The sequence below is a fragment of the Capra hircus genome, chromosome 13 (assembly GCF_001704415.2).
Source record: "Capra hircus breed San Clemente chromosome 13, ASM170441v1, whole genome shotgun sequence".
NCBI classification, from domain to species: domain Eukaryota; kingdom Metazoa; phylum Chordata; class Mammalia; order Artiodactyla; family Bovidae; genus Capra; species Capra hircus.
The window spans coordinates 30,818,355-30,835,194 of NC_030820.1; the positions used below are offsets into that span (position 1 = coordinate 30,818,355).

At 39.0% G+C, this 16,840-nt stretch overlaps 1 protein-coding gene across 1 annotated transcript in view; it reads right to left on the reverse strand.

The window, feature by feature from the left end:
* CUBN (cubilin) overlaps positions 1 to 16,840 on the reverse strand; it is a 272,327-nt gene that overhangs the window by 200,514 nt on the left and 54,973 nt on the right. The window contains exons 20-22 of the mRNA XM_005687978.3: positions 15,703 to 15,868; positions 15,117 to 15,333; positions 10,532 to 10,662 (exon numbers count right to left, since the gene is read on the reverse strand). Coding sequence (XP_005688035.2) covers positions 10,532 to 10,662; positions 15,117 to 15,333; positions 15,703 to 15,868 — 514 coding nt within the window. The remainder of the gene's footprint in view (positions 1 to 10,531; positions 10,663 to 15,116; positions 15,334 to 15,702; positions 15,869 to 16,840) is intronic.

Genomic DNA, 16,840 nt, shown 5'->3' on the forward strand with positions numbered 1-16,840 from the left:
TAAATGTAAAAGCTTCACACCAAAATACTTGCAGAAGAATGCACAGAAAATCCTCACAACTTCAGTAGACATAGATTTCTTCAGCAACATAAAAAAAAAAGAAAAGAAACAGTAGCCATGAAGGGAAAAAAAGACATATTATGGCTCTTCAAACAATACCATTAAGAAAAAGAAAGGGCCAGCTGCACACACTGGGAGACAATATGTGCCATACATTTATCTGACAAAAGACATAATTGCATATAGAATATATAACATATGACAATACCAAACAAAAATGAACAAGATGATTTCAGTGGACACTTCACAAAAGAAATATACAAATTGCCAATAAGCATGTAAAAAAGTACTCAGTCCTACTAGTCATCAGGGACATGTAGATTAAAACAATAATGAGGCACAACTATTGGTGGCTAAAATGAAAAGATTGACAATACCAAGGATCAACGAAAATGTGGAGAAAGTAGAATTCTCTTTCATTGTAGATGGAAACATAAAATGATAAAACCACTTTGGAAAAATAGCTGGCAATTTCTCGTGAAATTAAACACAGCATTACTATAAGACCTAGAAATTCTACCCTTAGAATTTACCCAAGAGAACTGATAACCTAAGTCCACAAAAAACTTATACATCAATTTCACAGCAGTTTTTTTTTTCATAATAGCTAAAAACCATAAACAATTCAACTATCCAAAACCAAGTGAATGGATATCAAATTATGATACATCCATTACAACAGAGGACTATTCAGCAATGGAAAGAACTACTTATTAACAGGATGACTTGAACAAATTTCAGGAGCATTATGCTTTATGTAAGCAGCCAGACATAAAAGAATGCACTGTGTTCCCATTCATATTTGCCTTTTGAATAGGCAAAGTGAATACACAGTGATAAGCACAAGATCTGCAGTTGTCGAGACGGGGGATGTGGAAGCCCCTATAAAGGGACACTGGGACACCTTCTGAGATGATAAAAGTGTTCTATATCTTGTATGGAGTGGTGATAACATGGGTATACACATTTGCTAAAACTATGAATGAATTTTACTACATGGAATTACAAAATAAAAGTCTATGGGTTATTAAAAGGGTGAAAGTTCTGTTCAAAGACAAGTTGAGTTCTTTGAAGGAAACCCAATAAATAATTCAGATATCTAACATTTAATAAATAAAGTTGAAACAGAGAAACAAAAATATTTTGAAGGTACATCTTTTATAAATATTAAATGATAGATATTTAATGTTAACATTTTTAGTTTTTATGAGATTCATATCTGTAATTTAACAGAGAGAAAAACAGTGGTTCTCTAAATTTATTTGTTTCTTAAAAGGTTACTAAGTGTTTTTACCTAACACTGAAACATGTACAATGTTCATATGACAGTGTAACTGCTCTGTGTAAAATAATATTGATATTGGGAAGTATGAGTAGGCTTATGTTTACAGGCAGTGTAATGAGAATATGCTAGGCTTTGGCTTCCTACTATGCTTTGCAATAAAGCACAAATAATTACAGTTAAATATATTCCCATAAAAGGATATTCACATATTACCATGATGCTTCATACATCAACACAAGATCCAAACATGAAAAATGCCTTTTACTTATATCTCATGTGCCCAAAGGGAAACTTATAACCAATGACAATTTTCCCTTTATTATGGTCTAACAATATTGACAAACTGATGAAGAAGAAAAGTAGATTTCTTCCATCGAATATATTCAACTGAAGTAAAAGTAAAAAGCACATCTCTGAAGATCAAAGACAGCTATTAGTAGGCCTCTCACATCTTTCTTTCTGATCAAGTTCAAAAAAAAAGGAAAGGAAGAAAAGAGAAAGTATATAAATGTCTTCTATGGACGACCATAAAATCACAAAATCATATTTTTCTAAAAATGACAATGTAGGTCTGCCTCTACAAAGCACTTTTAAATAAGTTTTACGCTATGGTTTTTCCTGTGGCCATGTATGGATGTGAGAGTTGGACTGTGAAGAAGGCTGAGTGCCGAAGAATTGATGGTTTTGAACTGTGGTGTTGGAGAAGACTCTTGAGAGTCCCTTGGACTGCAAGGAGATCCAACCAGTCTATTCTGAAGGAGATCAGCCCTGGGTTTCTTTGGAAGGAATGATGCTAAAGCTGAAACTCCAGTACTTTGGCCACCTCATGCGAAGAGTTGACTCATTGGAAAAGACTTTGATGCTGGGAGGGATTGGGGGCAGGAGGAGAAGGGGACGACCGAGGATGAGATGGCTGGATGGCATCACTGACTCGATGGACGTGAGTCTGAGTGAACTCCGGGAGTTGCTGATGGACAGGGAGGCCAGGCATGCTGTGATTCATGGGGTTGCAAAGAGTTAGACACGACTGAGCGACTGAACTGAACTGAACTGAACATAGCATTCAGTTCATTATCAAAGGGGAAATTCAAAACATGGATAATCCTCCAACTCAAAAAGCAATGATGCTATCATCACATATGCTTTGGGTGGCAGGACTAGGGTAAACTGATCCTGTGGCTAGAAGACTGTCTCTCCTAGTTCAGTCATTCAGTTGTGTCCGACTCTTTGGGACCCCATGAATTGCAGCACGCCAGGCCTCCGTGTCCATCACCAACTCCCAGAGTTCACTCAGATTCATGTCCATCGAGTCAGTGATGCCATCCAGCCATCTCGTCCTCTGTCATTCCCTTCTCCTCCTGCCCCCAATCCTTCCCAGCATCAGAGTCTTTTCCAATGAGTCAACTCTTTGCATGAGGTGGCCAAAGTACTGGAGTTTCAGCTTGAGCATCATTCCTTCCAAAGAAATCCCAGGGTTGATCTCCTTCAGAATGGACTGGTTGGATCTCCTTACAGTCCAAGGGACTCTCAAGAGTCTTCTCCAACACCACAGTTCAAAAGCATCAATTCTATGGTGCTCAGCTTTCTTCACAGTCCAACTCTCACATCCATACATGACTACTGGAAAAACCATAGCCTTGACTAGATGGACCTTAGTCGGCAAAGTAATGTCTCTGCTTTGCAATATGGTATCTAGGTTGGTCATAACTTTTCTTCCAAGGAGTAAGCGTCTTTAAATTTCATGGCTGCAGTCACCATCTGCAGTGATTTTGGAGCCCCCAAAAATAAAGTCTGACACTGTTTCTACTGTTTCCCCATCTATTCCCATGAAGTGATGGGACCAGATGCCATGATCTTCGTTTTCTGAATGTTGAGCTTTAAGCCAACTTGTTCACTCTCCTCTTTCACTTTCATCAAGAGGCTTTTTAGCTCCTCTTCACTTTCTGCCATAAGGGTGGTGTCATCTTCATATCTGAGGTTATTGATATTTCTCCCAGAAATCTTGATTCCAGCTTGTGTTTCTTCCAGTCCAGGATTTCTCATGATGTACTCTGCATAGAAGTTAAATAAGCAGGGTGACAATATACAGCCTTCACGTACTCCTGTTCCTATTTGGAACCAGTCTGTTGTTCCATGTCCAGTTCTAACTGTTGCTTCCTGACCTGCATACAGATTTCTCAAGAGGCAAGTCAGGTGGTCTGGTATTCCCATCTCTTTCAGAATTTTCCACAGTTTATTGTGATCCACACAGTCAAAGGCTTCGGCATAGTCAATAAAGCAGAAATAGATGTTCTGGAATTCTCTTGCTTTTTCCATGATCCAGCGGATGTTGGCAATTTGATCTCTGGTTCCTCTGCGTTTTCTAAAACCAGCTTGAACATCAGGAAGTTCACGGTTCACGTATTGCTGAAGCCTAGCTTGGAGAATTTTGAGCATTACTTTCTAGCATGTGAGATGAGTGCAATTGTGTGGTAGTTTGAGCATTCTTTAGTGTTGCCTTTCTTTGGGATTGGAATGAAAACTGACCTTTTCCAGTCCTGTGGCCACTGCTGAGTTTTCCAAATTTGCTGGCATATTGAGTGCAGCACTTTCACAGCATAATCTTTCAGGATTTGAAAGAGCTCAGCTGGAATTCCATCACCTCCACTAGCTTTGTTTGTAGTGAGGCTTTCTAAGGCCCACTTGACTTCACATTTCAGGATTTCTGGCTCTAGGTGAGTGATCACACCATTGTGATTATCTTGGTCATGAAGATCTTTTTTGTACAGTTCTGTGTATTCTTGCCACCTCTTCTTAATATCTCCTGCTTCTGTTAGCTCCATACCACTTCTGTCCTTTATCGAGCCCATCTTTGCATGAAATGTTCCCTTGCTATCTCTAATTTTCTTAAAGAGATCTCTTGTCTTTCCTATTCTGTTATTTTCCTCTATTTCTTTGCATTGATCACTGAAGAAGGCTTTCTTATCTCTTCTTACTATTCTTTGAAACTCTGCATTCAGATGCTTATATCTTTCCTTTTCTCCTTTGCTTTTCACAACTATTTGTAAGGCCTCCTCAGACAGCCATTTTGCTTTTTTGCATTTCTTTTCCATGGGGATGGTCTAGGGAGACTCTAGATCATGAGTAGCTGTTCTACCACCTCCCTGCTTTGTCTTGTGAGATAACTAATGGGATTTTGTTGTTTAGTTGCTCAGTTGTGTCTCACTCTTTGCAACCCCATGGACTGTAGCACAGCAGGCTTCCCTGTTTTCACCATCTCCTGGAGTTTGCTCAAGCTCATGTCCACTGAGTCAGTGATGCCATTCAACCATCTCATCCTCTGTCATCCCTTTCTCCTCCTGCTTTTGATATTTCCCAGCATCAGGGTCTTTTTCTAATGAGTGAGCCCTTTGCAACAGATGGTCAAAGAATTGGAGCTTCAGCTTCAGCATCAGTTCTTCTAATGAATATTCAGGATTGATTTCCTTTAGGATTAACTGGTTGGATCTCCTTGCAGTCCAAGAGACTCTCAAGAGTCTTCTCCAGAACCATAGATCAAACTTATGTGATTAGCCAGTCACATTCATGAGCAACCTTCTAGGCAGAGCTTTCTGAAATCATTTATAAAACTTCTGGGTCTGCATGAATCCCTATGACCTCATATTTTTTAATTAACCCTGGGACTGTCATCTGCTTCTACTGGCATATTTGGTTTAACAATCCTCAAAATGAAGATCTGAGAGAAGATAAAATTACAGGTTCCATTTCTCCACTAGGAAAGAAAAAGTCTCCCTAACCCACATCTAACATTCACCTACAATTTTCTGCTAGGTGGTCACAGTAATGACTTTTTTCCCCATGTCGATGACCAATTCTAATGAATATGGATCAAAGCTGAATCACTAAAGCAGCTATTATAAAATTGTATTTGAATATCAGTAATTCTATTTTAAATCTGGCACAGTCATGGCCCTTCAGAGCAATTATGAACTTTTCACAGGAAGTGTCTCATTTTATCTTCCCCAACTATATGAAACAGCCAGACATTCTAACCTTCCCTTCTTAGAGATGAAGGTACAGATGAAGGAGCTGAGGCTCTAGGAGGTTAAGCTCTGAAAATCACTTAGCTCAGACAAAGCAAAGGTAAAATTCACATCCAAGTCCTTCCTTACCAAATCCTGTGTTCTTTAAAATCCCTGGTTTCTTTAAGCATGGAATGTCAATTTAGAACTGAAGAGAGGACTTCCTTGGTGGTCCAGCGGTTAGGACTTCACCTTCCAAAGCAGAAGGTGGGGGTTCTATTCCTGGGTCAGAAGCTAAGATACCACATGCTTTGAGGCCAAAAACCCAAAACATAAAAAAACAGAAGCAGTACTATAACAAATTCAATAAAGACTTATAAAAATAATAGAAATGAAGGTTAGTAGGAAACTAAGAATATCACAATTAAATGTCTTATTTAGCATTTTTATTCTATGAACTAAGAAATATAATAAGTTAAATAAGATAAATCAGGCTTCCCTGATGGTCCAGTGGTTAAGAATCCACCTTGCAGAGCAAGGGACACAGGTTCCATCCCTGGTCCAGGAAGATCCCACACACGTGGGGCAACTAAGCCTGAGAACCATAACTACAGAGCCTGGCTCCAGAGCCTGAGAGCTGCAGCTACTGAACCCACGTGCCACAACTACTGAAGCCTGTGCACCTGGAGGCCATGCTCTGCAACATGAGAAGCCACTACAGTGAGAAGCCCACACACCTCAACAAAGAGTAGTCCCTGCTCACTGCAACTAAAGAAAGCCCACATGCAGCAACAAAGACCCATCACAGCCAAAAAATAAAATAAATCTCAAAAAAATAATAATAAGATAAATCTACCGAGCTGGAGAGTGGTAGGAAACCCATACATACAGCAAAAAATATTAGAAAACACTGACCAATGAGAAAGTAAATATTTAAAAGATCAATAAACTTACTAAAAACCTTTTACAGAGGGAAAATATCTGAATATCTCAAAGCAGAAAAGACAGAAACAATCAGAGAGGCTTGTGACTTGCCCAAAGCTTTCCAAGTTAGCAGCAAGGTTGGGACCAAAATCAAGGCTCTGACTACACCTTCAGCTGTCCTTTCACCAAATCATAGAAAATACTTTCCATTTTCTATGAAGAGGAGGAGTTACAGCCCAATCCACTATGAAATCTCAGTTGTAACTCTAGTAATTAATGTCCTAAGACATGACTTTCAGAATCTCTGATAAACTGCCATGTTTCATTAGAACCATCTGAATAGCCTGCTAAAAACCTACCCTAGACCTATGTGACTCAGATTCCCTGGTGGCTCAGAGGGTAAAGAATCCGCCAGCAATGTATGAGACCTGGGTTCGATCCCTGGGTTGGGAAGATTCCCTGGAGGGCATGGCTACCCACTCCAGTAATCCTGCCAGGAGAATTCCATGGACAGAGGAGCCTGGTGGGCTACAGTCCATGGGATTGCAAAGAGTCGTACATGACTGAGCAACTAACACACACTCTGGTACCTGAACTTTTAATAAGAAAACCCTACCTCGAGTTTCCAATGAATGCTCGAGTTTAAGAACACTGCTGGACTGAAGTCTTAACACAGAAGCAGAACACTCTCTATTCATGTCTTCTAAAGAAACCCTTGTTTGCCCTTCTGTTAATCATTTTTTGGCTTCTCACTCTTAGATGTCTCTTCTGTGCTCAATTCCAGGGTGATGGATGAAAAACAGCACTAAACACCTGCCCGCAAAGTGAATCAACTATGCATATACAAATATCTACCTTTTCTTAGGTTCTTTTCCCGTATGGATCATCACAGAGTATTGAGTAGAATTCCCTGTGCTATTGTCTATTTTATATATAGTATGTATATATGTCAATCTCAACCTCCCATTTATTCCATACTTTTAACAAATGTAGGTAGCAATCTAATAAGATAACATCATGACCCACTAAGGAATCATGACTGTTTCAATGTTTGAAAAACACTAGACTGGACATTATACAGCTTTCATCTAATGTTAAAGTAGAAAGTGTGTCAGGTACATTTCTCTCTATTTTCTTAAATCCTCTTGAAGTCCTCTCGGTAGGATCATATTAATGTATATGCAGCAGATGTTAACAGAAAATAAAATTACAGTTAAAAAACTAAAGTTAACTAATCAATTATATTCTCTCAGAATTAAAATATTTTGTACTTTAAATTAGCAAACATTTAACATCCAGTTTCATAAATCAGTTGCTAAGATATCCTTAAGGGTTTCTATCCACAAACATTTTCTTGTTAGTTCTTTGTCTCTCTTACCCCAGGCACATCTGGATGGAGGCAGAAACAGTGATGAGAGAAGAAGTCGAAGTAATGACCAGAAGTCAATCTCTTTCCGCGCAAACACATACTTAGGGGCTGACATCATAGCCCCATGGTACGAACTACAGATGGGAAAGTAACTGGATTCGAGTCAGGAAATTTAACTTTTATCAGATGAAGACAGGAAAGACTTGAACAGAGAAACTCACACCTGTAGTGCTGAGGGACTAAAAGCCAACAACCCAACACCGTCAAGATTGTGATTGCTCTAAAAATAACTTTTGCTAAAGCAATAAATAAGATGAAGACCACCAACTGAGCTTCCATTGACACTTCTCCCTGGTACTGTTGTACCCTGCAGACAACATCAAAAATAATATGATAGTTGAAAAGAAAGCACCCTACCACCTTGCTGCTTCCAGGTGGGCGGCTCACTCAGACTCCGGCTGCCTGGACCCCCCGGTCAGTCTCCTGAGTCCAGCCCTTCCCTGAGCAGTCCTGCGGGGGCCTCTCAACAATTCATGAGGGGCAACCACACGCACCCTCATCTATGGGAAACTGAGACGGGCTCCAAATGGTAAGATGAGGGGCCATATGGCTTCCTGGATACAATCATCAGGTTGCTCTTACGAATATTTGCCTGTGGGAGTCAGACCGGTGAAATCATCCCTCAAAGGCAGGCACACAGCGACCAGCCAGGCTCAGTCATGCTCAGCCAAGGGACAGAAAGCCAGCACTTCCTTGTCTGTGATTTCAGCCCTGTCTGGACACAACAGCCAACGTAGTGATTACCCTACAGGACGCCGACCAGAGTCTGCAGAGTTATCCGCCCCAGAACGCCCTTCTCTCTCCTCACCTGTGTTTCCCTTTGTTTATCAGTTTCCTGTTCTGTCCAGCAGACTTCTTTCTTTTTTCACAACCTTCTTATTTGATCTGTCTCTTATCTTTCTCAATTAAAATGTATCATCCTCCCTGCCAGATTACCCCCATTGGACTAGATACTGCTTTACAAATCAGTGTGATTTTTAGCAGAGCTGTGTTAGTCACTCTAGTGACATTGTGAGCTGTTACAAAGATTTCCATAAAATTTTAGGAGGTCCCACCTGCATCGTTTATTATCTAAGTTACAGCTAGTTTATTCATGCAGCAAATTAAACTTGTGTTCACAGTTGATTAAAGGCAGAAGACATCCCAAAGATCATCAAATCCAATTCCTTAATTTTACAGATGAGAAGACTATGGCCCAGAGAGTTCAAGTGACTTGCTCCAAATCTGAATCTAATATTCAGCTGTGGTTTGGGCCAAATATATGAGGCAGATAAAACCACAGGAGTATGGAAAATTGTGTGCATACTAGGATTTCTTGAAAAGCCAGTTTTGGTCAGGGGATGTTAAAAATCTGAACAAAGTCCAGTAAATATGTCAATCAAATAATGTAACCTACTGGAATTGCCAGGGATTCAATTTCTCAGGTGCTGGAGCTATATAATAAACTGCCTTGAGAGTGGGACCCACAGGAGAGAAAGGTGTATAGCTTTCTCACAGTTGGGATCCTGGAGAAATCTAAAGCCATGCTTCTAAAACAAAACTTGAACTACTAGAAGGCAGCCTGAAAGGAAGAATTATGGCCAGACGCTCTGAGAAGAAACAAGTAAGACACTGAGAGGGACTCCAAGTAGATTAATTTACCTTTTTTTTTTTTTTAAGGGACTGGGGGCTTTAAAAGATGAGAGCCTGGGGTTTCTGAATGCAAGAGTGTCAGCGGGAGCGCATATGGCACACTGAAATGCTCTCAGTACTTTCTTAAGCAACGAAGAATTGCATGCTTCTGGGACAATTCAAAGGTGTGAAATGCTTGGGAAACTTAGTCACATACCCCCATATGTCATAACTGCACAGTATTTTGTTCCATGAGCTATCTTTCTAAATACTATGCAAAAGGAAAACCCAGACTCCCTAAAAATGTATATATCCCAGTGGCAACATGAACCTAAGAAAGCACATTTATTGTTGCTGTTTGGTCGCTAAGGCTTGTCCAACTCTATGACCCCATGGACTATAGCCCGCCAGGCTCCTCTGTCCATGGGATTCTCGAGGCAAGCACAAAAGTGGGCTGCCATTTGCTCCTCCAGGGGATCTTCCTGACCCAGGGATCGAACCCACATCTCCTGCATTGGCAGACAGACTCTTTACTGCTGCGCCACCAGGGAAGCCCTAAAACCATAGCTTCCGGGGCCAGCTAGGAACATCTCTCGTTTACCTATGACCTCAAAGACCCTGCTGGCAAATGGTACTTGTTTCCTACATTGCATTGACAAAGGGCAAAGTAATGATGAGAATTAAGTAAGAGAAAAATATTAAAAAGGAATAAATGTTGAAAAGTTTCAATTTCATTAGGTCAAATTTAGAAATGTATATTCTAACAAGAAAACTTTCATTTTCTGCCATAGAATTCCATGCAGTGTAGTGGTTTCTTACTCTGTTTTTGTCCTTTTCCTAATTTCTTAAATTTTTGGTCTCTTTCGTAACATTTAATTTTGATAGAAATTTAAATTCAACAGAAAAGTTGTCAGGAATAGTTCCCAAATTCCTTTCACTTAGTTTTACTACATACGTATATTTTGCTCCCGTTGCTTCATTATTTCTAAAAACATAAACATTTTCTTACACAACCATAGTACAATTACCACAATTAAAGATTTAACATTGACAAAATACTCTTATCATTACTCTATATTTAATATGAAAGGCACTTAATTCACTATGCTTTATTATAAAAGCATCTTTCTTTATACAGCACAAATTTTGGCATAACATATTCTCATGGTACTATTTTGTAAGAAAGTAAGTGAAACCAAGCATACAATGCTATTTTCTTACCTGCTGATGCATCAGTTGTTTCATAGTTTATTAGAAAGCCTTCATAAGCAAGGTCAGAGTCAGCCACAAATGTAAGCATTAATGAGTTGTCATTACTGGTAAGAGAGGGCGGAATGGATTTTCCACAATATCTATTTGGAACCAAGAAAGAAAACAGATTTTAAAACTTTCAGGATGCTCAAAATGACATACCCCAAATGCAGTTCAGTTTAGTTGCTCAGTCGTGTCCAACTCTTTGCAACCCATGAATTGCAGCACACCAGGCCTCCCTGTCCATCACCATCTCCCGGAGTTCACTCAGATTCACGTTCATTGAGTCAGTGATACCATCCAGCCATCTCATCCTCTGTCGTCCCCTTCTCCTTCTGCCGCCAATCCCTCCCAGCATCAAAGTCTCTTCCAATGAGTCAACTCTTCGCATGAGGTGGCCAAAGTACTGGAGCTTCAGCTTGAGCATCATTCCTTCCAAAGAAATCCCAGGGCTGATGTTCAGAATGGACTGGTTGGATCTCCTTGCAGTCCAAGGGACCCTCAAGAGTCTTCTCCAACACCACAGTTCAAACGCATCAATTCTTCAGCGCTCAGCCTTCTTCACAGTCCAACTCTCACATCCATACATGACCACAGGAAAAACCATAGCCTTGACTAGACGGACCTTAGTTGGCAAAGTAACGTCTCTGCTTTTGAATATACTATCTAGGTTGGTCATAACTTTTCTTCCAAGGAGTAAGCGCCTTTTAATTTCATGGCTGCAGTCACCATCTGCAGTGATTTTGGAGCCCAGAAAAATAAAGTCTGACACTGTTTCCACTGTTTCCCTATCTATTTCCCATGAAGTGATGGGACCAGATGCCATGATCTTCGTTTTCTGAATGTTGAGCTTTAAGCCAACTTTTTCACTCTCCTCTTTCACTTTCATCAAAAGGATTTTTAGCTCCTCTTCACTTTCTGCCATAAGGGTGGTATCCTCTGCATATCTGAGGTTATTGCTATTTCTCCCGGCAATCTTGATTCCAGCTTGTGTTTCTTCCAGTCCAGCATTTCTCATGATACACTCTGCATAGAAGTTAAATAAGCAGGGTGACAATATACAGCCTTGACATACTCCTTTTCCTATTTGGAACCAGTCTGTTGTTCCATGTCCAGTTCTAACTGTTGCTTCCTGACCTGCATACAGATTTCTCAAGAGGCATGTCAGGTGGTCTGGTATTCCCATCTCTTTCAGAATTTTCCACAGTTTATTGTGATCCACACAGTCAAAAGCTTTGGCATAGTCAATAAAGCAGAAATAGATGCTTTCTGGAACTCTCTTGCTTTTTCCATGATCCAGTGGATGTTGGCAATTTGATCTCTGGTTCCTCTGCCTTTTTGAAAACCAGCTTGAACATCAGGGAGTTCACGGTTCACGTATTGCTGAAGCCTAGCTTGGAGAATTTTGAGCATTACTTTACTAGCATGTGAGATGAGTGCAATTGTGTGGTAGTTTGAGCATTCTTTGGCATTGCGTTTCTTTGGGATTGGAATGAAAACTGACCTTTTCCAATCCTGTGGCTACTGCTGAGTTTTCCAAATTTGCTGGCATATTGAGTGCAGCACTTTCACAGCATCATCTTTCAGGATTTGAAACAGCTCAACTGGAATTCCATCACCTCCACTAACTTTGTTCGTAGTGATGCTTTCTAAGGCCCACTTGACTTCACATTCCAGGATGTCTGGCTCTAGATGAGTGATCACACCACTGTGATTATCTGGGTCATGAAGATCTTTTTTGTATAGTTCTTCTGTGTATTCTTGCCACCTCTTCTTAATATCTTCTGCTTTTGCTAGGTCCCTACCATTTCTGTCCTTTATCGAGTCCATCTTTGCATGAAATGTTCCCTTGTTATCTCTAATTTTCTTAAAGAGATCTCTAGTCTTTCCCATTCTGTTCTTTTCCTTTATTTCTTTGCACTGATCGCTGAAGAAGGCTTTCTTTTCTCTTCTTGCTATTCTTTGGAACTCTGCATTCAGAGTTCCGAATTAGGACATGTTAAAAAAACACAATAATAATATCCCATATTAACCTTAAAAAACAAATTTATTTCAAGCACAAAGCATACACAAAATTGCTAAAGATCATCCAAACTCACAGTTACTTCCTTTAGATGGTTTTATGTCTGTGCCTAAGTGTGTGACATGTCATACAACATAATTTTAATGAAATTAGAAATTCTGAGCTATAGTAGGTCACCATATAGCACATTAATGAACTTATTAATAAAAAATATAATAAACATACTTATACAACAAAGGAATATCATGTATTATAAACTCATAGCACAGACTCTAGAGTCAGCTCTATCCCTTAGAGGCCTTATGATTTTGGACAGATGTCTCAGTTTTCCCATCTATAAAATGGGGATGGTGATATGGCCTACTTCAAGGAGTGGTCCTGAGAATTGTATGAGTTAATACACCGTATATAAGGAACTTAGGACAGTGTCTAGAATAGTTAGCCTTATGTAGGTGAACTCTACTCTCTTTACAACACTGGTCCATGCAGACGTAAGAGTTTGATTGCTAACCCATGTTAAATTTTTGCTGAAGAAAGCAATTTTTACTCAGAAAAGCTATTCTGTAAGACATCATGTTATGAGCTCTTATGTAGAAACACTTGTGAGAGAAGTGACTAGAAAATCAAAATCTCAATTCAAAAAACACTTGGTAAAAGCAAAGGAATGACGGGGGTGGAAATAGGAACCAAAATAAGACAGAGTATTAAACATGGGAAATGGATGAGTTAATTTCTGAGGCAGAAAAAGGGGAAAAAATAGTATATAATACCATTTCAGTGTAAAAATGATTTAATATCTTAATCAAAGCAAAGGTAGATGAATTAATATTCTATAAAATGTCTCTCTTTTGAACAACAACAATAATATTTATATCATTCAGCAAAAAATAGGTAATTTTCAGTGATTAGGAGTCAAGTACCAACCATAAAAAGGAAGGAATTTTAAAAGTTTAAAGATTAAGAAAAGGAAGAGCAAAAAAATGAAGAGGGAGAATAAAGTTAGGGGCAAAATAAGTTTAAGGAAACAATGGATAAGGAAAAAAAATGTTTAAATGTTTAAAAAATGGATGAGGAAAAAGAAAATGAAATACAAAAAAAGGGGGAAAAGGGAATCAAGAGATATTTATGTCCAACAAAGATATAATAACAGGGGCTAGATTTACATAATCTTTTTTTCTGAAACAACTGAAAACCTGGACAAAATAGATAAAAACAACGGTTCTCAAGACACTAGATATCAAGCAGTGAAAGACAATAACTCTTCAGAGACAGGAGACAAGTGAATAACAATGATCAAACTGTTTCTGAGTAACTTAACTGCATCCAAAAACAAAACCCAAGAATACTTAGAGTAATACAATAGTGTCTGGTACACAAACACAAAACTGAAAATGTCTGTCATCCTATCAAACATTGTTGTTCAGTCGCTAAGTCGCGTCTGACTGTTTGCGACCCCATGGACTGCAGCACATCGGGCTGCTCATATTCATGTGCACTGAGTCAGTGATGCCGTCCAACCATCTCATCCTCTGTTGCCCCCTTCTCCTCCTGCCCTCAATCTTTCCCAGCACCAAAATCTTTTCCAACGAATTGGTAATATCAAGTATTACCAACTATGAAAAGAAGGAGGGAAGTATAGCCCATAATGAGAAGAAAAATTCATCAATCATATTATACCAAGAAGGACTGAATCAGCAAAGACATCAAAATATTTATAACTGTATCCCACCAATTTAAGATGCTAGAAGGAAAAAATTAATATGTAAAGTAGGGATGTGGAATAAAAGATGGCCTCACATGAATTTCCAGAAGTGAAAATTACAATGTCTATGATGGAAAAATGTACTTGGTAGAATTGATAGCAGAATAGACACTATAGGAGGAAAGATTGGTGCACTTGAATACAGAGCGATAGGTACTTTCCAAAATGAAATGCACGAAGACAAACTCAAATAAACAGAGTATCAGTGAGTTGTGGGACAATATCAAATAGCCTAAGATAGGTGCAATTAGATTTCCAAGGGCAAAAGAGACTAAAAAAGCATTTCAAGAACTAACAGTTTCAGATTTCATTAAACTATTAACCCTCAGACTAAAGGAACTCAACAAAATATGCTGACTGAGAAAAGTCAGATGAAAAACGAGTACATACAGAATGATTCCGCTTTTATACAATTTCACATATGCAAACTAACTTACAGTGATAGAAAGCAGTGCAATGATTTCCTGGGGTTGGGGAAGAGGGGCAGAAATGAAGACTTATAGAAGGTCTGAAGGCAGGAGGAAGATGTGAGGGTGATGGATATGAGCATTGTTTTGATTTTGGTGATGCCTTCATGGGTATATCCTCATGTCAAAAGGTAATTACTAATGCCCAAGGCTACATAGTAGTGAATAATGATATAGAAAATGTCACTGAGAAGTGTGTTGATCTCACTTATTTTTTATAACACAATATGGTAGATTTTAACATAGGAACACAAGCAAGCAGGAAACTTTCATGTTAAAAAGCAAAAAATAAAATATTCTCACCTCCCAAGAGATGTCTGAGAACCAGTGTCATAAACTTCTAGATAGTCCTTTGTGCAATTGTAATGAAACTCCAGATGAAATTCTCTGAATCTCAGATGAATCAGGTGACCAGGCTGGACTATGATGTGCCAGGTACAACTGATGCCATGGGGGTAGATATTTGGATGGCCAGGACTTCGAATGCTTCCAGTTGACTCTGTAAGAACTTTTCCACATGCTGTTGAAATAAAAATAATAATAATTATCCAAATTATTTTTAATTCTGATTAAAATTAGAATCAACAAGCTACCTGGAATTCCAAATAAAATAATCTGACCATAACCTCTTAAAAGGTCAAAAAGGAAATGTTTCCTTTTGTGCCACCTAGGATAACCTAAATTTTTCTCTTATTAATAGGCATCAGTAAACCACTGAGATGTGCTGATTAGGAAATATGTATTTCCTTTGCCTTTAAGTGTACTCTAAAATTTTTACAGCATAGGTGACTACACACCTACAGTATAGATTAATTTTCTGTAATAAGATTTTTCCATTGTTCACTTATTCTGATACAAGCCCCAAGGGCAAAGTAGAAGAATCACTTACCCAAAGCTTCACTGCTAAATTCAGCCACAAAACCATGGTTTTCAGTAGAAGAACTTTTCACGAATATGACATGAAGAGAATTGTACACAGATGTTATAAACGAAGGGATGTCTGTGCCACAATGCTTTTCATTTTCAAGAGAACCCAAAATGGAACTGCTACCAATCTAAGTAAAAAAGATATGTTCAAATTTATTCTCCTAGATATCTTTTTTGGAAAACTACTTCAAGAATAATTTTTTAATAAAGTCTGTTAATATAGTAAAAATCAATTTGAGAATATTTTAGTTGCCCTAAAAGGAGATCCAACCAGTCCATTCTGAAGGAGATCAATCCTGGGATTTCTTTGGAAGGAATGATGCTCAAGCTGAAGCTCCAGTACTTTGGACATCTCATGTGAAGAGTTGACTCATTGGAAAAGACTCTGATTCTGGGAGGGATTGGGGGCAGAAGGAGAAGGGGACAACCCAGGATGAGATGTCTGGATGGCATCATGGACTCGATGGACGTGAGTCTGAGTGAACTCCGGGAGATGGTGATGGACAGGAAGGCCTGGCGTGCTGCGATTCATGGGGTTGCAAAGAGTCGGACACGACTGAACTGAACTGAACTGAAAAGAAACTCCATCCCCATCAGCAGCCACTCCCCATTCCCCTCAAGCCCCAGCCCCACAAAGCCATTATTCTGTTTTCTATTTCTATGGATTTCCTCTTCTGGACATTTCAAATAAATAGCATCATACAATATGCAGTCTTTTGTAACTAGTTCCTTTCACTTCGCATAGTGTTTTCAAAGTTCATCCATGTTGTAGTGTGTATCATTACTGCGTTTCTTTTAATACCATATAATATTCCATTGCATGGATATATCACATTTTATTAATCCACATATCAACTGATGGACATTTAGGTTGTTTCTACTTTCTGGCTACTATGAATAATGACTGTAGTCATTTAGGTACAACTTTTGTGTGAATGTATATTTCATTTTCCTTCAATGTATACCTAGAAGTGGAATTGCTGGATCAAATGATAACTCTATGTTTAACTTTTTGCTGCTGCTGCTGCTGCTGCTGCTAAGTCGCTTCAGTCGTGTCCAACTCTGTGCGACCCCATAGACGGCAGCCCACTAGGCTCCCC